At 41.7% G+C, this 19115-nt stretch overlaps 2 protein-coding genes across 3 annotated transcripts in view; one reads left to right on the top strand and one right to left on the bottom strand.

Annotated features, from left to right (window-relative positions):
- The window catches only part of NECAB2 (N-terminal EF-hand calcium binding protein 2), a 239797-nt gene extending 239512 nt beyond the window's left edge, over window positions 1–285 (top strand). The window contains exon 14 of the transcript XR_015744934.1: window positions 258–285. The gene's annotated coding sequence lies outside the window, so the exon portion shown is untranslated. The remainder of the gene's footprint in view (window positions 1–257) is intronic.
- The window catches only part of MBTPS1 (membrane bound transcription factor peptidase, site 1), a 54014-nt gene that overhangs the window by 21954 nt on the left and 12945 nt on the right, over window positions 1–19115 (bottom strand). For both annotated transcript variants that reach the window (XM_026714488.2, XM_087940457.1), the window contains exons 5-16: window positions 18911–19021; window positions 16700–16809; window positions 15618–15734; window positions 15320–15387; window positions 13386–13488; window positions 13037–13188; window positions 11060–11221; window positions 9472–9616; window positions 5492–5680; window positions 4138–4310; window positions 3363–3478; window positions 552–708 (exon numbers count right to left, since the gene is read on the bottom strand). In XM_026714488.2, coding sequence (XP_026570273.2) covers window positions 552–708; window positions 3363–3478; window positions 4138–4310; window positions 5492–5680; window positions 9472–9616; window positions 11060–11221; window positions 13037–13188; window positions 13386–13488; window positions 15320–15387; window positions 15618–15734; window positions 16700–16809; window positions 18911–19021 — 1603 coding nt within the window. The remainder of the gene's footprint in view (window positions 1–551; window positions 709–3362; window positions 3479–4137; window positions 4311–5491; window positions 5681–9471; window positions 9617–11059; window positions 11222–13036; window positions 13189–13385; window positions 13489–15319; window positions 15388–15617; window positions 15735–16699; window positions 16810–18910; window positions 19022–19115) is intronic.

Consider the following 19115-nt stretch of genomic DNA (forward strand, 5'->3'; position numbering starts at 1 on the left):
CTAGGATGAGAAGCAAAACATCTTCGAAAGAAAAGAAGAAGAAAGTTCAGCTGCCTCCTGAAAAAAAAAAGCACCTTTGGGACAACTATGGTCTGGGTGACCAAAAATCTCTACAGGCTTTTAGCTGTACAATTTGGGATGAACCCCTTTTGAATGGTGTGGGAGGAGGAATGGATTTCCAGAGGAAAAAAGATTGCAGACTATAGGAACCAGGACCACTCCTCAGATGACCCTGAGGACACAGATAAACCTCCAAGTGGCCTCAATGACCCTCTAAAAGGGTGCAAATGACCAGCTGTCTGCAAGAAATATAAATCCTTCCTTTCCCCACCATCCAGTCAGAGTGGAAGAAGCTTCTTGGAGGAGAAGCAAAATGTCTTCAAAAGAAAAAAATGAGAAAGTCCAGGTGCTTCCTGCAAAAAAGCACATTTGGGCCTCCCCACCCATCTATCTCCCACTCCCAGCCACCCACCTCTCTCCCATTTCGTTGCCCTTCCTCCCCGTCGATATAAATAACCTTGGAAATGAAAACAGGTGCCAACCTCTCTCACCTTGTATTTTCATCGTAAAACTTGACTTTCCTCATCACGGAGGTGTTGTACCAATCGCTAAACACCACGAGCGACAATCCGTTGTCCACATCCCTTCTGAGCTTAATTATTTCTTCTGGGAAATACTCTTCCTCGCTGTCCACCATCAATAATGTTCCTGCATGAATAGACAGGAGGCGGCTGCAAATTAGATCGGCTTCAGGAAACGTGCTGGATTATTTGGATAAATGAAAAGGGAAGGTAGAATAACCACCCAGGACACTGCCCCTAGGCCTCCCCCTTGTTAAGAGTCGGACTCTGAGGGAGAGGAGGAACAGCCGGTAGGGAGTGGAAGGGTGGCTCCGGAGGTTATGGAGGTGGTTGGGGAAGGGCAGAGGCTGGCTGGGCAGTCAGAGGAAGACCCAGGCCCATCCCCTCTTCATCCTAGGCCACGCAGGGAGGAACAGAGAAGGCAACAACTTGGCTTATGAGAGAGGAAGCGGCCATGATCCCTCACATTGTTTGCAGCTGGGGAGAATATTATATAAGAGAGATGGTTAAAACACAGCGTTGCCAGAAGCAAAGCGTGTGTTATTTTGGGCTGAGGTTACCTTGTTTGGAGTCCTTCCAAAAGACTGTGGCTTGTTATCTCCTTGAATTTTGTAATTACTTATCCTGGTCCGTTGTGGAAATTCCTTCATTGCAGTTTGTTTTGGTTTTTTATTTCACCTCTGTCTGCTCATTAAGTTTGGGCTGTATTGCTTTCTTTTGAAGACTATTTTTGAATACGTTTTATCTCCAACTGAGAATTATTGAACAGTGGGGCCCAGTTGGAGGCATTAAAGGACATTTATTTACGTAATTATGGATTTTGTTACACATGTGTTACACTCCGGGTCATCACACCCCTTCTTTTTTTAATGTGGTATATAGGTAGTTCTCAAAGTACGACCACAAATGAACTCTACATTTTTATTACTAAGCAAACCAGTTGTTCAGTGAATTCTGTGTCCCCTTAGGAAACAAACCAACCAATGAACTACAGTCGATCTGTCCTTCATGAAATGCAGCTTTTAATTCTCAGAGTGACAAAATAGTATTCCTCGGAATGGAACAAAAAGTGACTAACTTTTAATTGAATTCTGCTTAGCAAATCAATGCCCGTCCTTTATGACGACCAGCAACTTTTTAAAATGTCAGAAATGAAGAACAGAGAAAAACTGACCTTTAAATTAATAGCCTATCGTGGGGAGAAGGTTGTTGGATCAGAAAGTTTGATTTAATGTCAAAAGAAAAAATGAAAGGATCAGGACAGTTTAAAACACAAATCCCCAAAGCTTAAATTATGTACATACCTTATCCATTTGTAGATAGTCCTTGACTTACAACTATTCATTTAATGACCATTTTTAAAGTTACAACAGCACTGAAAAAAGTGACTTACAATAGAAGATCGCACTTAGAACTGTCACAACATGACCACAATTGGCAACTAGCATGTATTTACAATGGTGGCAGCCTCCCAGTGTCATGCGATCATCATTTGTGACCTTCCCAGCCAGGTTCAAAGACAATGGGAGATGCCAGATTCATTTAACAGCCACACGTTTCATTTAACAACTGTGGCAAAAAAGATTGTAAAATTGGGCACAACTCACTTAACAACTGTCTTGCTTAGAAATGGAAATTCTGGTCCCAATTGTAGTCATAACTACCTAAGAGTGTGCTTTAAGGAGAAGTGCAGGCAGAGGTGGTGGTGGAGTTAAACATGTCATCAACTTAGAGTCCTTACGTTGCCACAAACAATTCAAGCCCTTGAATTCCTTTGACTCTTTAGTGCAGACCATTAGATTCTTGTAAATCTTCTGTGCTGCAACTTAAGCTACAGTCCTGATCCTTTGTGCCTGATAGCTTGCATAAATAATAAGATAAATGGGGCTGGATAATTTGTGATCCATTGTCTCATCTCTCCTCTTTCCCTCAAGGAAAGCTTAAGAAGTCAGATGAACCTGTCATCATGTAAAGCCGTAATATCTTTTACTGGGGACTTAAACAATATAATGGAGTCAGCAGGAATTGTTTTGTTAATTCAGGGTTGGGGGTAAGTCTGTGTTTGTGAACGCAGCTTTAGGCTCCTTATGAATACTAAAATCTGTGTGCTTTTCACCCTGACCTGCATAACGTCACCCTTAATGTCCTCTCCTAAGATAAAAGGATTGAATGTTAAACAGCTGTTCAAAAAGGTCAAGAGAAAATCTTGACATTGTAAAGCAAATATAATAAAAGCCCTAAAATAGATCGGCGTAATGAACTCTATCGAATAACAATGACAACGTTGCATTAAGAAAGCGCTTAAGATTCAGGACCTGAAGCTCATTCTTTAACAAGCTGATCATGATAAAGAACAATCTTCTGTTATCAACTCTGAAAAATGGTAATTTGAGTTTTCATATAAAAACATTCAATTGTAACTATCCGTAGCAGCAGCACACTTCAAAATTGTTGCACACTTCAAAATTGTTGCCCTGTTAGGTGTCAGTTTCAAGTGCTATTCCATTTTCTTTTACTATAACAACCTAAATTGAGCTGCAAAATGCACAAAATGAGGGATACCAGGTCTTGAGCACAATTTAGATCTGGCACTAAAAAGAAATCCCTTGTCCTCAGAGACATCTTTTATACTTGAGTCCAGAGTGTAGAACAATTTGTTGTTTAGCCAGCAATTAGATGATGCAAGCCTGAATCCACCTATCTTTATGCTTTGAAATCCTAAACAAAGGAGGTTTGGAGTAATCTAAAAAGGAAATAAACTCTGACTTTTTAATTACCTACCATACTGACTGGCATCGAAGCATGTAAACGGTGAACCAAGTACTTCAATGAAATAGCCCATGCTTCTCAGATGTTGGTACATATCTCTGAAGTTGGTATGAATGTGGTCACCATTCCTAAAGAGGTGAACAAATCAAATATGTAGCCTAATCATCTCTCAAATCACTTTTGGGTGAACTAGGAATTAAAATTACTTTATATGGAATGAAATTCTTGGGGAGGGGAGGAAAGAGATAAGGGGAAGAGGGAAGGGGGAAAGAGGATGGGGGGGAAAAGAATGGTAGAGGAAGAGGAAAGAGAAATATTGCAAAAATAGAACTAAATGGATAACAGGAAAAACATTCAAAAAACCTCAGTATCGAAGTGTCATTGTCTGCTAGGATGCATAAACTAAGTATTTATGGTTCTTCTCTAGAGAAAATGACTTTATCAAAATACCAAAAGAGCATAAGCACTGCTTTCCTATATATGATTATATTTTAACTTGAAAATAAATCACCAATAGATTCAAGTTCAAATTTAGAAAGTATTAGAAGACTTTTTAAAACCAGTCATACCCTATTCAAAAGTTTCAGCAAAGGTACAGTTTATTGCTGTCTTGTTTTAAAAGTTAGGGTTTTTTATTACCTTCATGCATTGTACTTATTTGCAAGAAGAAATGTAGATACAGATCCATAGATTTTCAAACAGAGTTACGCTGAGCTAATTGCATTCCTTCATATGTCAATCCTGTCATCCATAAATAATTATCAGAACTGTATAAAGATAAACATACCAATCTAATGGATCGTTCTTCATTCTTAAATTATCCCTTGGAAAATATCCTGGTGGATAGCAAAGATTGTGATACTGATCCCATAGGATCCGCTTATTCCGAGGGGGGGTTGGGACAATTTTCACTTTGATGGGGAGTTTCACGGTTGAAGTTTGTTCAGCACCAACTTTTGACTGAAAGCAAACAAAAATCAAACCAATTTCTTAAACAAGACGCATTTTGTAATCAAATCTACCAATAATATCCATCCATCCATAATTATCACGTTGTTCCATTTCAGGATAAGCAATGCTATACAAAAACAGAACAATAATAAGAAACTGCAAACCCAAGAAATTAAGGCTTGACATAAGAAAGAGAGGAAATATATCTATCTACGTGCTAAATGCCAACAATCTTTTACAACACCTCTTCAAAACTTCCTCTTCTTACAAGCCCAAGATCATGAAGCAGACGTCCCGAAAAAAACCCTTTAATTTAGTTTAAAGAGAATTCCTCTCCAGCAAAGAACCTGCAGACAGTCTTTCAAGAGATTTCACAACTACACGACTGTTATCAGGCTTGGAGGGTTGCCAGGCGGATGCCTTCCAAACGCCAGGCAGTAGCAACAATTACTTGGCAAGAAGTCAGGAACAGATCTTCAACCTAATGAACTGAACTAATTGTCTCCTGCAAACACCACTCCCCTTTCGCTCCTCTTTATTCCCTGTGGGAGAGTCCATTCACCACCCACTTGAGCCTTTATTCCCGAGTCGACCCTTGTTCCTTAGCGGCTCCCTTCTTCTGGCAGCTCTGTGCATGCGCACAACTGGGAACAGGCTCCAGCTGTTCTTCTGCCTCACTGATGCCTGACTCCAAAGGCAGCTGATAACTATCAGATGGTCCTGGCCCTATCTCTGCCTCTGACACAGAGCCCTCATCAGAGCCTTCCCCAGACTCCAGGACTGGCCCATGTTCCTCCCCAACCTCCTCATTGTCTGAGTCTGCCACCAGCTCCGCTGGCAGGCCACAACACATACCCATACAATGTTTCCTAGACATATTTTAACTGAAGGAAGCAAATGCACTTCAGTTATCGGAAGTTTGTGCATTTATGCTTTTGAACATTTCAAAGCAACTTCTCAGGACCCTTTCAAAAGTAATGAAGATTCTTAGACCACAGACACTGATCTTATTGGAGAGTCAGTGTTGTGTAAGGAGAAGTTATCTTCTTTGGAGATCCCAACCAATGGATGCCCACATTATACAATGAGGTTCCACACGTCCCTCTGCAGCAGTTTGTGTCCAGGGCATCAAGCATGCACACATCAAAACAAGACAAAGTTGTTTTGTTTTTTTTAAAGGTTCAGCCAACCTCATCGTCTGCTGGGGAGGAAATGGTGATCATGACGTGACCTTGTGCGATGCCTTCCCAAGCGGCTGCTTTCTTAGCAACGGAGATGGAAATGGCGAGATAGCCGGACCAGGGCCATAAGACAGGGGAATAGGAAAAGGCCACCTCGATGTAATCTCCGTTTTGTGGCAAATAGGGCTGCCATTCCGGCTACAAAGGATAAAACAGAGAGCAAACTGATCAAAGTGCTGGGGTTGCAGATACTGAAGAACTGGAGAAGATGAACACAACAATGGTTAGAACATAGTATAACACAGAGTAACAGAGTTGGATTGGACCTCGGAGGTCATCTAGTCCAACTCCCTGCACGAAGAAGAGAATTTATTCCATTTAAGACAGGTGGCTGTCCAATCTCTTCTTAAAGCTTCCAATGATGGACCACCCACAACTTCTGAAGGCAAAGCTGTTCCACCAGTAGTGGGATCCTACTTTAGTTGCTACCGATTAGGTGGGTGATTGCGCACACACGCCCCTAACACGCCCATCAGCTGAGAAGATGAAGAAACGAAAAGCTAAGAGTGAGCCTCCCACCCTCCCATGTGCTTTTCAGTTTTTTATCCTCTCAGCTGGCTTTTCCCCCCTCCTCCCAGCTAATCGAAGGCTGATTTTTTTACCGCCAGTTTGGCCAAACTGGGCCGAACCGGGCCGAACCGTTAGTATACCACCACTGTGTCCCACTGGTTCACTGTCCTCACTGTCAGGAAATTCCTCCTTAATTGCAGGTTGCTTCTCTCCTTGATTAGTTTCCATCCATTGTTTCTTCTCCTACCTTCAGGTGCTTTGGAAAATAGTTTGACCGCCTCATCTTTGAGACAGCCATTCAAATAGTAGAACATTGGTATCACGTCTCCCCTAGTCTTTCCTTTCGCTTAGTTAGTCTCATATGTTGTACTCGGCCATTACAGGATTTGCTTTTTATTTTTATTTTTGCTCGAGGTCACGTTTGCAGCAAATAATCTGTCACATTGAAGAAAATGTGATCATTTAGAAAAATAAGGGGAAATACTTAATTTTAGGGATTGCATCAAACCAGTTGGGAAGATGCCAGGAACTCGGATAACTACAGCCAAACGCAAGATAAACTCAACATTTGTTCCCGGCAAATGCCTCTCCCATTTGCCTCTCCTTTAAACTCTCTCCCCAGGTGTGCCTTATGAAGGGAATCAGGGCCCTTTCCTCCCCCGTAAGCCACGCAATCCACATTGCTCTCTTTTGCGTTCTTCCCTGCATGCCCTAGGATGAGGAGGGGGTAGGCCTTGGTCTTCATCTGAACCCCCCCTCCCTTGTCCTACCTGTTTCCTCCTCTGCCCAGCCTGACTTTGCCCTTCCCCAGTTTCCTCCACGGGCAAGGGAGCCACTCTCTTGCTCCCTGTCAGCTGTTCATCTTCCTCCTCGGATTCAGACTCCGACGAGGGCATGACAGCCCAGTTAAAACTTTGAATGGTCACTGAATGAATGGACGTAACCCAAGGACTATCTGTAGCTGTTTGGAATATTGCAGTACCCCAAACGTGTTACAAAATTTCTTAAATATTTCAGTTAAAATCTAGACTATCCGGCTTAAACTTAATCTGTAACTGAAAAAAAGGATGCAAGCATCAGATAAGACTTTTTAAAGTGGAATTCTTTTCTTTTATAGTTACAACTCCTAACTTCACCTCCTCAGGACGACTGAAAGCCAGCCCAGCTTGTGAAAATACAGGTGTGGCTGACTTGACCAGTCTAAACTCCTTTTTGAAATAGGTGAAGCTTTCAAACCGTCTTCAAAAATGGACCTTTTCAGCAAAAGTTTGACCCATTTTCTAGAAGGCATCTATATCTTGTTCCTTCCTTTCTTTTGTGTGAAAACAGGAATCCACTCTCTTCCCATTTAAAGGGGAATCATGCTGAGTTTTTGGTTTGCAAGGCAACACACATGCCTCATCAAAGCACTGGATTAATGCAGAGGCCTCCAAACTTGGCAACTCTAAGACTTCTGGACTACAACTCCCAGAATCCCTCTTGTGCTGGCAGCAGGTCCTATGCTGGCCTGAGGAATTCTGGGAGTTGAAGTCCACAAGTCTTAAAGTTGCCAAGTTTGGGGACCCCTGGATTAATGCTTCAAGCCCTTGTTTCCTGAAGAACACACAAGGTGCAGCAGAAACATTCTCGAAGCTTAGCCTTCCTTTGGTGGGTTACCAAGCTGGAGTGCCATACTAATAACAAGGGGTAAACCTTCCAAACCCAATAAGTGCCCCTTTTAAGATTAAGCCTGAGGCAAAGATAAACCTGAATGATTTGATCAAAGACCGTAACACTGCATTTACCAACGTGATGGCACAATTATATACATAATGTATATAATGTTTCTCTGTGCCAAAGCAACTGCAATGGATCAAATGCATTAAAACAACAGCAAACGACATTGCAGAATTCATCTGCTCCACTAAATATTGTTTTAAGGGAATGACCTGGCAAAGAAATCCTGATTTATATTCATACTTCTGATATAAAATGGAAAGAGCTGAACACAGGTAGCATTCATGACCAAAAGGGGAGCCCAAAATTTCTATTCTTAAATGAGACATTCGTTAATTGAATTTTGCCCCATTTTACGACCTTTCTTACCCCAGTTGTTAAGTGAATCACTGCGGTTGTTAAGTAAGTAACAAGGTTGTGAAGTGAATCTGGCTTCCCCATTGGCTTTGCTTGTCGGAAAGTCGCAAAAGGGGATCCACGTGACATCGGGACACTGCGACCGTCATAAGTATGAGTCAGTTGCCAAGTGTCAAAATTTTGATCATGTGACTTTAGGGACACTGTGAAAAACAGTCGTAAGTCACTTTTTTCAATGGATTTGTAACTTAGACCAGTCCCTAAATTAACTGCTGTAAGTCGAGTACTACCTGTAGTTCTCAACTTACAACCGCTTGTTACGTCACCGTTCAAAGTTACAACAGCCCTGAAAACAATAACGTACAACTGGTCCTCGAATTTACAACCGTTGCGGCTCCCCCACAATCACATGGTCAAAATTCAGAGGCTGGGTGTGTATTTATGACGTCTGGAGTCATTGTGAATTCCATTTGTGACCTTCCCAGCTGGCTTCCAACAAGCAAAGTCGAGGGTGGAAACTGGCTTGGCTTACCAACCCTGCAATTCGCTTAATAACTGCAATGATTCGTTTAAACAACCGTAAAAAAAAAAAAAGAAGTCATAAATTGAGCTCGTTTAACAACTGCGTCAGTTAGCAACAGAAACTCTGCTCCCAATTGTAGCCGTAAGTCAAGGACTTCCTATAAAGTTAAATGAACTTCAGCCTCTTGATTGGAGCGATGAATCCGACTTCCCTTTTGAGTTGGCTTAGGATCTTCCTAAATAGTTAGGACAACTCATCAGTGGAACAACTTGCCTCCAGAAGTTGTAAATCCTCCAGTACTGGAAGTTTTTAAGAAGATGTTGGATAACCATTTGTCTGAAGTGGTTTAGGGCTCCCTGCCTAAGCAGGGGATTGTGTCAGGATTCCGGCAATTACCCCAATTAAATCAAGACCCAAACTTCCAAAACTGCAAAGGATTTTTTGGGAGTTAACACGCCAGCATGACCTGGATGTAGCCAACTCTGAGACATGCAATTCATTGTCACCCTTGACCCTGGTTTTTTCCCCCCCTCCACCACCTCTGGGTGTATCATAATTCATATTCTCCAATGGGACACATCCATAGCCCAGAGCCGTCAATCATGTTCTCCAATTAGTTTTTTGCATGGCAGAAACTTCGGTCGCCTAGTTACAATCTCTGAAAAAATACGAATGGAATGCACTTTCGATTCCAAGCTGGCTGCACTGCTCTTCCAATTTAATAAGTCTGTTATTCTTTTCTGAATTATTGTCTCATGCGTTGTTGACTATCGGAAGCATCAGCAGTTGTCATTCAGCCTGGCTAAGGTCCTCCAGCTCCTACCTTGTCGACGATTCTTCCAGTGACTCCCATGCCATTCAGGATGGTGACGTTGACAATCGTGGGCATGCCGCCGTAGTAGATGGGCTGAGAACAGTAGGGCCACATGTAAGGGCATTCTGTCAGGTCAATGTAACTGGGGCTCAGACTAAAGGGAAAAGGACAAGGGGTATGGCATCAACATATGACACGAAACAGACATACACAAAATGCTTCTTTATGCTTCACTGCCCAATGAACGTCGGGCTTTAAACTGAAAACACAGTTGGTCCTCTAACTATACATTTGCTTAGTGGCACTGAAAAAGGTAACCTGTGGCCGTTTTTCACATGTACGACCTTTCCAGCATCCCCAAGGTCATGTGATTTACACTCAGATGCTTGACAACTGACTCATGTTTATGACAGTGGCAGTGTCCCGGGGTCACATGATCCCCTTTTGTGACCTTCCAACAACCGAAATCAATGGGGGGGGGAGGGAAGCCAGATTCACTTAACAACCGTATTTCTAATGTAATGACTGCAGCGATTCACTTAACAAACGTGGCAAGAAAAGTTGTAACATGGGGCAAAACTCACTTAGCAGATGTCTCACGTAGCCACAGAAATGTTGGGCTTGATTGTGGAGTGCTTGGTTTACAACCATTCACTTAAGAGACCTTTTAAAGTCTCAACTCTGGGAAAAAAAAAATGACTGATGGCTGGTTTCCACACCTAGGAGCACTGTGGCATCCCCACGGACATACCAGTAGGATCAAAATTTGAGTGCTTGGCAACTGGCATGTACTTATGACTGCCCACCCTCCTACTGTTATGTGATCACCGCTTAAAACTTCCCAGCTGGCTTCTGACAAGCAAATTCAATTCTTTATTGGCCAAATGTGATTGGACGCACAAGGAATTTGTCTTGGTGCAAATACTCTCAGTATACATAAAAGATACATTTGTCAAGAATCATCAAATACTACAAGCATCGAGACAATGTTTAGAACTCAACTAACCATTTGACGGATGATTGACAACTATGTTAGACGTTCTCCTAAGATAAAATAATTTAGCCATGTTTTCATTTCCAAGAAGAAGAAAAAAGACTTTGGGGTTTTAAAAGTGAAATAATGGCCTGGTTTTTATAAATTTATCTTGAGGTATATTGGGGCAGCTGATGCCAAACAATAGATAAGGAGCATAAAAACTGAACTATGCCATGCCCCCAAATATAACACTTGGAAACCAGTCTTCCTCAACTAGCTGCCTTCTAGAACCATAACCAATAGACAAGGAAGATAGCATCATAGAATCTTAAAACAGTCTCCTGCTCAATCAAAAAAAAACCCATCCCCCCAAAAAATCTGGTTGCACAGTCTATTGTAACTATCTAAGACAGGGGTCCCCACACTTGGCAACTTTAAGACTTGTGTACTTCAACTCCCAGAATTCCTCAGCCAGCAAATCCACAAGCCTTAAAGTTGCCAAGTTTGGAGGCCTCTGATCAAAGAGTTGAAACATATAGAAAAACAGGATTTGCAGCTCGCTTTATTTATTTTTCCAACTGAAAGGTCTGGTTTGAGCTGTTTGCTTGGAAAGAAACTCACCTGGCCTGGGGCTTGTAATTGTTGAGAATCTGATAAGCTCTGAGAAGATCCAGTTTGCCATGTCCTTGTTCAAACATGTTGACCCCGGGAAGCCGGCGTGCTGAGGCGATCAGAGCCTGTTTCATGCTAGCTGGGTTCACCATTTCACGCTTCGGAACTGTGCTGAAAGCCATAAACAGATGAAACGTTATACTCTGATCATGCTAAAGTTGTAAATGAACCAGAAGGGATTCGCTGTATTACTAAAAAGTACGGTTCTCATAATTGCACAGGTAGTCCTCAAGCTTATAGCCATTCATTTAGTGAGTCAAAGTTAAAATAGCATTGGGGGAAAATAACTTATGAGTGGGTTTCTTTTATTATTTTTTTTACATTTATCAATGGTTGCAGCATCCCCCAGGTCCTGTGACCCAAACTCAGACAATAGGCAACTGGCTCTGTGTTTATGACAGTTATGGTGTCCTGGGATCCCATGATCACCTTCTGCAGGGGTGAGATGCTATTGGTTCTGCCCGGTTCTAAAGAACCGATAGCACTGAAGAGCAGATACTGAACCGGTTCTTTGTTGCCTGCTGTTTGGCCCACCACCCGTCTGGGCTCTTACCTGTCAGCACGGCACAGCTGAGGTCGAAAAAGCAGGGAAAAAGTGTCTTTTCAAACGCTGTGCACCCGTGTGCAGGGCTTTCCAGCTGTCTGGGCAGCATAGCTGATGTTTGTTTCACATGCGTGCATAGCAAAACATAGTCAGCGAACCGGTAGTAACACCGGTTGAATCCCACCCTGACCTTCTGACAAACAAAGGCAGTGGGGAAGCTGGATTCACTTAACAATGGTGTTACAAGCTTAACTAACTTAACAGCTGCATTCACTTAACAGCTGTGGCAAGAAAGGTCATAAAACGGAGAATAATGCACAACAATGGTCCTGCTTAGCGACAGAAAATTTGGGCTCATGTTGCAGTCGTTAAGTTGAGGACTGCCTGTTGAAATTCATGATGGAGACGCATATTAATGATTTGATTAAACACAGGAAAGGGGGTAGTGCTTTTTTTTTTTTTTTAGAATAAAGATGGGAAAATTTATTTAGGCCTGACCAAAGTTTGGGGAATACAAACCTAAATAGAATGGAATAGAATTCTTTATTGGCCAAGTATGATTAGACACACAAGGAATTTGTCTTGGTGCAAATACTCAGAGTGTACATAAAAGAAAAAATACATCTGTCAAGAGTCAAGAATCATCAGGCACAACACTTAATGACAGTCATAGGGTACAAGAAGCAATCAAATTGTACTAGGAAACAGTCCATATAAATCCTAAGGATACAAGCGACAAAGTTACAGTCATACAGTCACAAGTATGAGGGGATGGGTGATAAGGAGCGATGAGAAGATTAATAGTAATAGTAGTGCAGACTTTGTAAATAGTTGGACTGTGTTGAGGGAATTATTTGTTCAGCAGAGTGGTGGCGTTCGAGAAAAAAATGTCCTTGTGTCTGGTTGTTCTGGTTGTGCCCTGTAGCATCGTTTTGAGGGAAGGAGTTGAAACAGTTTATGTTTGGGATGTGAGGGGTCTATAGATATTTTCACAGCCCTCTTTTTGACTCGTGCTGTATACAGATCTTCAATTGAAGGCAGGTGGGTAGTAATTGTTTTTTTTTCTGCAGTCCTAATTACTCTCTGGAGTCTATGTCTGTCCTGCTGGGTTGCAGAGCCAAACCAGAAAGTTATAGAGGTGCACATGACAGACTCAATAATTCCTCTGTAAAAATTATAAGCTTTTAAAAAATAACGTGAAAACTCAAAGATACGTTTTTTTTTCTTCTTCTACAAAATCCTCAAATTGCCTTTCGGGGTATGATTTTGGTAACAGACTCCGAATGATGTGCCCCATTTACTTCTCATGGATTTGAACAATGATGAGCCAACGCCGCTTTTTCAGAAAAGCCTGGGGAATATAATTTGACGGGAGCACATACCTTACTAGAAGCGTGACAGCGCCTGCCACAACAGGGGAGGCCACACTTGTCCCGGAGAGTGAGCGGCAACCGCCCTTCATGCCAGAACCTCTCACCCCAGAGCCATAGGTCACGATATCGGGCTTGACTCTCCCATAACCTCCAGGAAGCTCCTAGGGGGAAAAGTCAAATGCATCAAACAAGTGCCTTGATGCTCGCATTTCAATGAGACGAGATTTACACCGACTTCTGACAAAACTGAACTGCGCTTCCCATGTGGCGTGTAAAGTGATGGGAGACCATGTGCTAGGCTAAACCTTTGAGTACTTTAGAATCATCCTGCGCAGGATGCCTCTGCAAAGGGGCTCACCCATGTGGTCATCCCTCTGGAGGAGAACCGAGCGATATTATCTTCAAAGTCAATGCCGCCAACTCCAATCACGTCCATTTGGTCGGCTGGATTGTTGAGGGTGCTGAAAAAGATTTTTTTATTATTCATCCATTAGCAACAGCAGTAGACTTATATACTGTCCACAGTGCTTTACAGCCCTCTCTAAGCACTTTACAATGTCAGCATATTGCCCCCAACAATCTGGGTCCTCATTTTATTAACGATGGAAGGCTGAGTTGACCTTGAGCAGGTTAGGATCGAACTGCCAAAGTGCTGGAAGTCATCAAAATTAGCCTGCAGTACTGTATTCTAACCACTGCGTCACCACGGCTCATATTACTTTTGTATCCCATCTGTTTCTAAGGAGATGATGGCAGTATCTACATTCTGCCCTTCTCTCTAACCCCTTTTTTAAAAAAATCTTCACAATAATCCTACAAACAGTTAAAGAGCACTCACTGTACAACTCCTTTCTCCCCTTATAGACATTATATTTCTGAAACAAGTATTGTTTTCTTTTTTTTCTTTGTTGGTTTTTACTTGTTTATTTACTCTTTTTAAAAAAGAAAGTGCCTAATTTTATTTTAAAAAAATAATCCTGAAAAGTAAATTAAACCAAGTCCCCCTGATCATACATTAGGTTAAATCATAAATGATGGGTTGTGTTTGCCTTGCTGTGATGCATGAATCATTCGTTATGGTTTAGGACTGTTAGTGAATTAGCAACAAAGGGACTCCATCATGTTATAACTGAAAAACTGGATTTGCATTATGTCAAGAATGCAAATAGCTGAGTAAGAATATGAATCTGAGCTTCAACACTCCCAACCATGTTATTTAATTTGCAGCCTTTAAATGAATTGGATTAATCTCTCATAATTCCTATGCTTATCAGTTAAGGATATACAGTACAGTATATGAGATCTGGAAGGTTTCAGTTTGAAAAGGACGCACTGCATTCCAAAAAGATGACACACATAAATTAAACTGGTTTTAAGGATTAAAAATAAACTGGTTTTCCATTCCTTACAAAAGTCAGAATAAAGAAAAATTTACAGGACATGTATTGTATGCATTTTTAGTCATAACTCAAGTTTTTGTCCAAGCATGATACATGAACCCACTAATTATGGTACAGTACAAATTAGGACATTCTGACTTGCTCAGCAAAGGATGATTAAAACCAACCATGGCACAGCCTCAACTGGGTTTGCTTCTGATTAAACAAAGAGTGAAAGCTGGAGTGAAAGCACTGGGATTTCAGTGAGATATAAGCACAACATGCACTGAAATTTCAGCCGCTCCTTCTGCCTAAGAAACAATTTCTGAAACTACTTATCACAAATGTGTTATAGCATGTGTTTTTTTTTTTACTTCGTTTTAGGTTGCCATATATATGGAGGAGAGGGGAAACTAGAGGGTGTCATGTATTTTCCTCCCACGTGCCAGACGTAACAGAGATAAGGCCCATGGGAATCAAGGTCATCTCAACAAGAGCTCCTAACTGTCGGAGGAAGTAGATGAGCAGGGATTAGATGAGCAGATTGCCATCTACCCAGTTGACTAACATGACCTGTGACACCAGGGGGCTGGAGAATGTCTATTTCTTTTATTATAACAAACTGTGGGAAATATTTAGAGTTGCTTTGAACATCTGAACGTGCCGATATGATGCACCCAATAAAATGGATCTTTGAGAAAAGCCGCAGCCTCAGAGTCCTGAATTGATTGGGGCCATTACTCGGAAACATGACAATGTGTTTTAGGAGGAAGGATTACACTGACAAGAAATCAAGTTATTTGAGAAAAATTGACTATTTTTTTAAAAGATGGCAAAAGTGCTTATTTTATTGTAAATAAAAGAATATATTTCTGCTCAAAATATATATATATATTAAAAAAAAACCACCTACCCGTACAAAGGACCATCATTTCCAATAGCAGAGACCATGATGACATTATTGGCTGTCAATTCCCACACCTTGGAAATGAAAACGATCAGATGTTAGAAACCCAGAGATTAGCTACATAAAGACATGATATTCGGAGAATGTTATAATGTAAAGCAATCCAGGTTTGACTGTATGGATACAATCTCCCCATGCTATTATTACTTTGCGTAAAACCAAGGTTTCTATTAAACTAAATCTTCTGAGACGAAAGGAGAAACAGTCTAATTTCTATCAGTCTTTTTTCCTGTCCGATACTAACCTTGTCTACAAATGGATGGTCCATAAAATCTGGGCCTCCAATGCTAAGGTTCAACACGTCGATCTTCTTTAAGATAGCATAGTTAAAAGCATCCAAAAACCAAGATGTATATGAAACCTGTTTAAAAATGAAACAGATCTTAATATTAAGCATAACAACAACAACCCTCAAGCTGGAATTTGCCTGGCCTCTTCATGCACGCAGAAGAGGGACCTACCGTCATACTACCCAAAATTAAAGAGACAGGAACTTGCCTGTAAGGACCCCAGTATTATAAAGAACTTTGCTGTTGGACATATACTTCTATTTTTCCATATATAGGCTCTCCATCTGAGGGGAGAGGAAGAGGAGGAGAGGAAAGGGGAAAAGGGAAAGGAAGGAAAGGAAAAGGAAAAGGAAGGGAAGGAAGGGAAGGAAGGGAAGGAAGAAAAAGAAATGCATGGGAAGGAAACAGAGAAAAAGGAAAAGGAAAAAGAAGGAAAGGGAATGGGGAAGGAGGAGTGGGGAAGGGAAGGGTCCCCCAGATTCCACAACCAAAGTGATACCTTTCTTATCTCAAACATTTATTTCTCTTCAATGAATTCAGTCTTAAAATCCCAATTTTACCATTAAAAACAGGAGTTTCATCCTGGTATTTGGAGCCCAACTCTTAAACCCATTTTTAAGATCTGCAGTGCTGATATACCGTATAGAAGCAAATTTCTATACAGTGAATACCCACAAAAAAAAAGGAGGCCTTTAAAGGGTCCCAATATAATGCATGGAGAACCAACGGTTTGGTTCCTAAAAATGCTTTCCCCGCTGGGATCCCTGGAGATGCAGGCTAGAAATTCTGGCAGGTGCCATCTCCCGGGTTGAGGGATGCGGCACTGATTTCTCTTTATATTCGTGATATTTACATGCTGCCTCTTCCCCAGGAATTGAAAGGGTACCCGCGGCATCCCATCACAAACTTAGGGAGATAGATTTAGGGACTGGCCCAAAGACCTCCAGGGAGCTTCCACCACTTGGGATCGGATTGGTCCTCCCAGTCTTAAGTTTAACTCCTTAACCGCTGGGCTATATATTGGTCCTCTCTTTACCTGATTGTTCGTGAAGACCCTGAATATGTGCAGTTCGGAGTCTGGAGCAAATCCTTGGCACTCTCTCATGCTAGCTATCACGCCTGCGACAAAGGTGCCATGGCCCAGGCCTGTTGACAATAAGCAATCCGGTAAGATATAGTAAGGTCCATTGATGCGTTGTTGTCTGGTCAATTGTGGCTGGGGAAGAGCTAATTTTGTGGCGAGGAAAAGAGAAGAAAGGGAGGAAAACACAGTACAGGCGGTCCTCGAGTTACGGCCACAACTGAGCCCAAAATATCGGTCGCTAAGCAAATATTTCTGTAAAGTGAATTTTGCCCCATTTTACGCCCTTTCTTGCCAGGGTTGTTAAGTGCCGTCGTTTAAGTTAGGAACACAGTTGTAAAATGAATCTGGCTCTTCCCCATTGATTTTGCTTGTGAGAAAAATCTGAAAAGTGATCGCATGACTCCAGGACACCGCAAGCATGGTAAAAACGAGTCAGCTGCCAAGCAGCCGAATTTTGATCACGAGACCATGGGGAAATCGCCATGGTCGTAAGTGCGAGAAATGGTTATAAATTACTTTTTTGGGTGCTTTTGAAACTTTGAACGGTTACTAACTGAACTGTTGTAAGTTGAAGACTACCTGTAGCCTTGATCAGTGAAGATTCAAGGAACTGAGCCAAAAACGCATACTCTGCAGAGCAAGGCAGGGCAGAACTATGATCAGTATAGAGCTGGAAGGGACCTTGGAGGTCTTCTAGTCCAGCCCCCTGCTCAATCAGGTGATCCTATACCATCTCAGTCAAGTGGCTGCCCAGTCTCTCCTTAACAACCTCCAGTGATGGAGCGCAGCTTCTGATGGCAAGCTGTTCCACTGGTTAATTGTTCTGTCAGGAAGTTTCTCCTTAATCCCAGGTTGCTTCTCTCCTTGATTAGTTTCCATCCATTGTTTCTTGTCCTGCCCTCGGGTGCTTTGGAAAATAAATTAACCCAAATTGAACTGGAGAAGAAAAGATCTCTCGGTGGAAACAGGAGAAAAAATACATGCTTTTTCTAATCCGGCCTCGGTGAGAGGCAAAGGAGGCCACTGTAGGATGTTCTGGGACTGCAACAGGAAAAAGAAATGTTCCCACAGTTTGACACTATGCAGGTAATTCATAGATAACAGGTGTGAATGAGTGCGTGTATTAGGCATGTTTTCAGAATGTTCTCAAGCACTACGAACGGACATTCCAGGTTTAAATATATACCCTTCAAATGATCATCAACTGACATCAAAGCAAATTGGAAGAGGGCAAAAACTGACAGAAGATATGAAAGTTTATGAAACACATGAAATAAATACATGCTGATGTAAAGCCACAATTTCTGTTCAGTTTGCACTGGTTATTATTCTTTTTAAATGTTTTTTAATGTAATTTCCTTTTCAACTACATATATCCAAAGGTCCTCTCTGATGGCTGGAAAAAAACTCGACATCTATAAATGTGCATGAAATAATATTACAGGGCGGGGTATTTCTTACATATACTACATTGTAAATATTACAGGGCGGGGTATTTCTTACACAAATGGGCTTTAATCCAGAACTTCATGAAAAATAGGACAGCCTAATTAAATCCACCAGGCTGAAGAGAGCTGCAAAAAAACCTCACAACCTATAACCCAAGGCCTTGTCAGGTTAGATCAGTTTTCCTATCAAACCTGGTGATCAGGATTGGGGAAACAGATCCAGTAACTAGAAGGCCTTCATATCCTAAACAAAAACAGATCCAGCCTTCTTGTCTCACAAAATTACCACTGCCAAATTACCATGGAGAATTCAACTGGTTAAAAGTCTGCAGAGATTCTCAGTCCTCCAGGTCATGGTTGTCACAAAGGTGCTTTTTCAGGAGGCAACTGGACTTTCTTGGTTTTTCTTTGAAGACATTTTACTTCTCATCCAAGAAGCTTCTTCAGCTCTGACTCAGGTGACCCTGAGGACACAAACAAACCTCCAAGTGGCCTCAACAACCCTCTAAAAGGATGCAAATGACCAGCTGTCTGCAAGGAATATAAATCCTTCCAGTCCCCACCATCCAGTCAGAGCTGAAGAAGCTTCTTGGATTGAGAAGCAAAACGTCTTCAAAGGGGGGAAAAAACAAGAAAGTTCAGTGGCCTCCTGAAAAAAAGCACCTTTGGGACAATTGGTTAAAAGAAAGTTTGGGGTTTGTTTGGTTTTTTTTACCATCATCCAAAGTTCTCTCGTTTGTCCAGTTTGTCCTCTCTTTTACATTTTTGAAGTGTGGATGCTTCTCGCTGAGTCCAGTATCGAAGACAGCCACTCTTACGCCGCCTCCTAGTTGTACAGAAGAAGGAGGTTTACACAATGACAGGTTAGTTTAAGAGATCCGGTCCTGATGGTAGTTTAAGAAACAATTCCTGCATGCTTA

Source organism: Pseudonaja textilis, chromosome 11 (genome assembly GCF_049901715.1).
Source record: "Pseudonaja textilis isolate UNSWEBS1 chromosome 11, rPseTex1.2, whole genome shotgun sequence".
Classification (NCBI taxonomy): domain Eukaryota; kingdom Metazoa; phylum Chordata; class Lepidosauria; order Squamata; family Elapidae; genus Pseudonaja; species Pseudonaja textilis.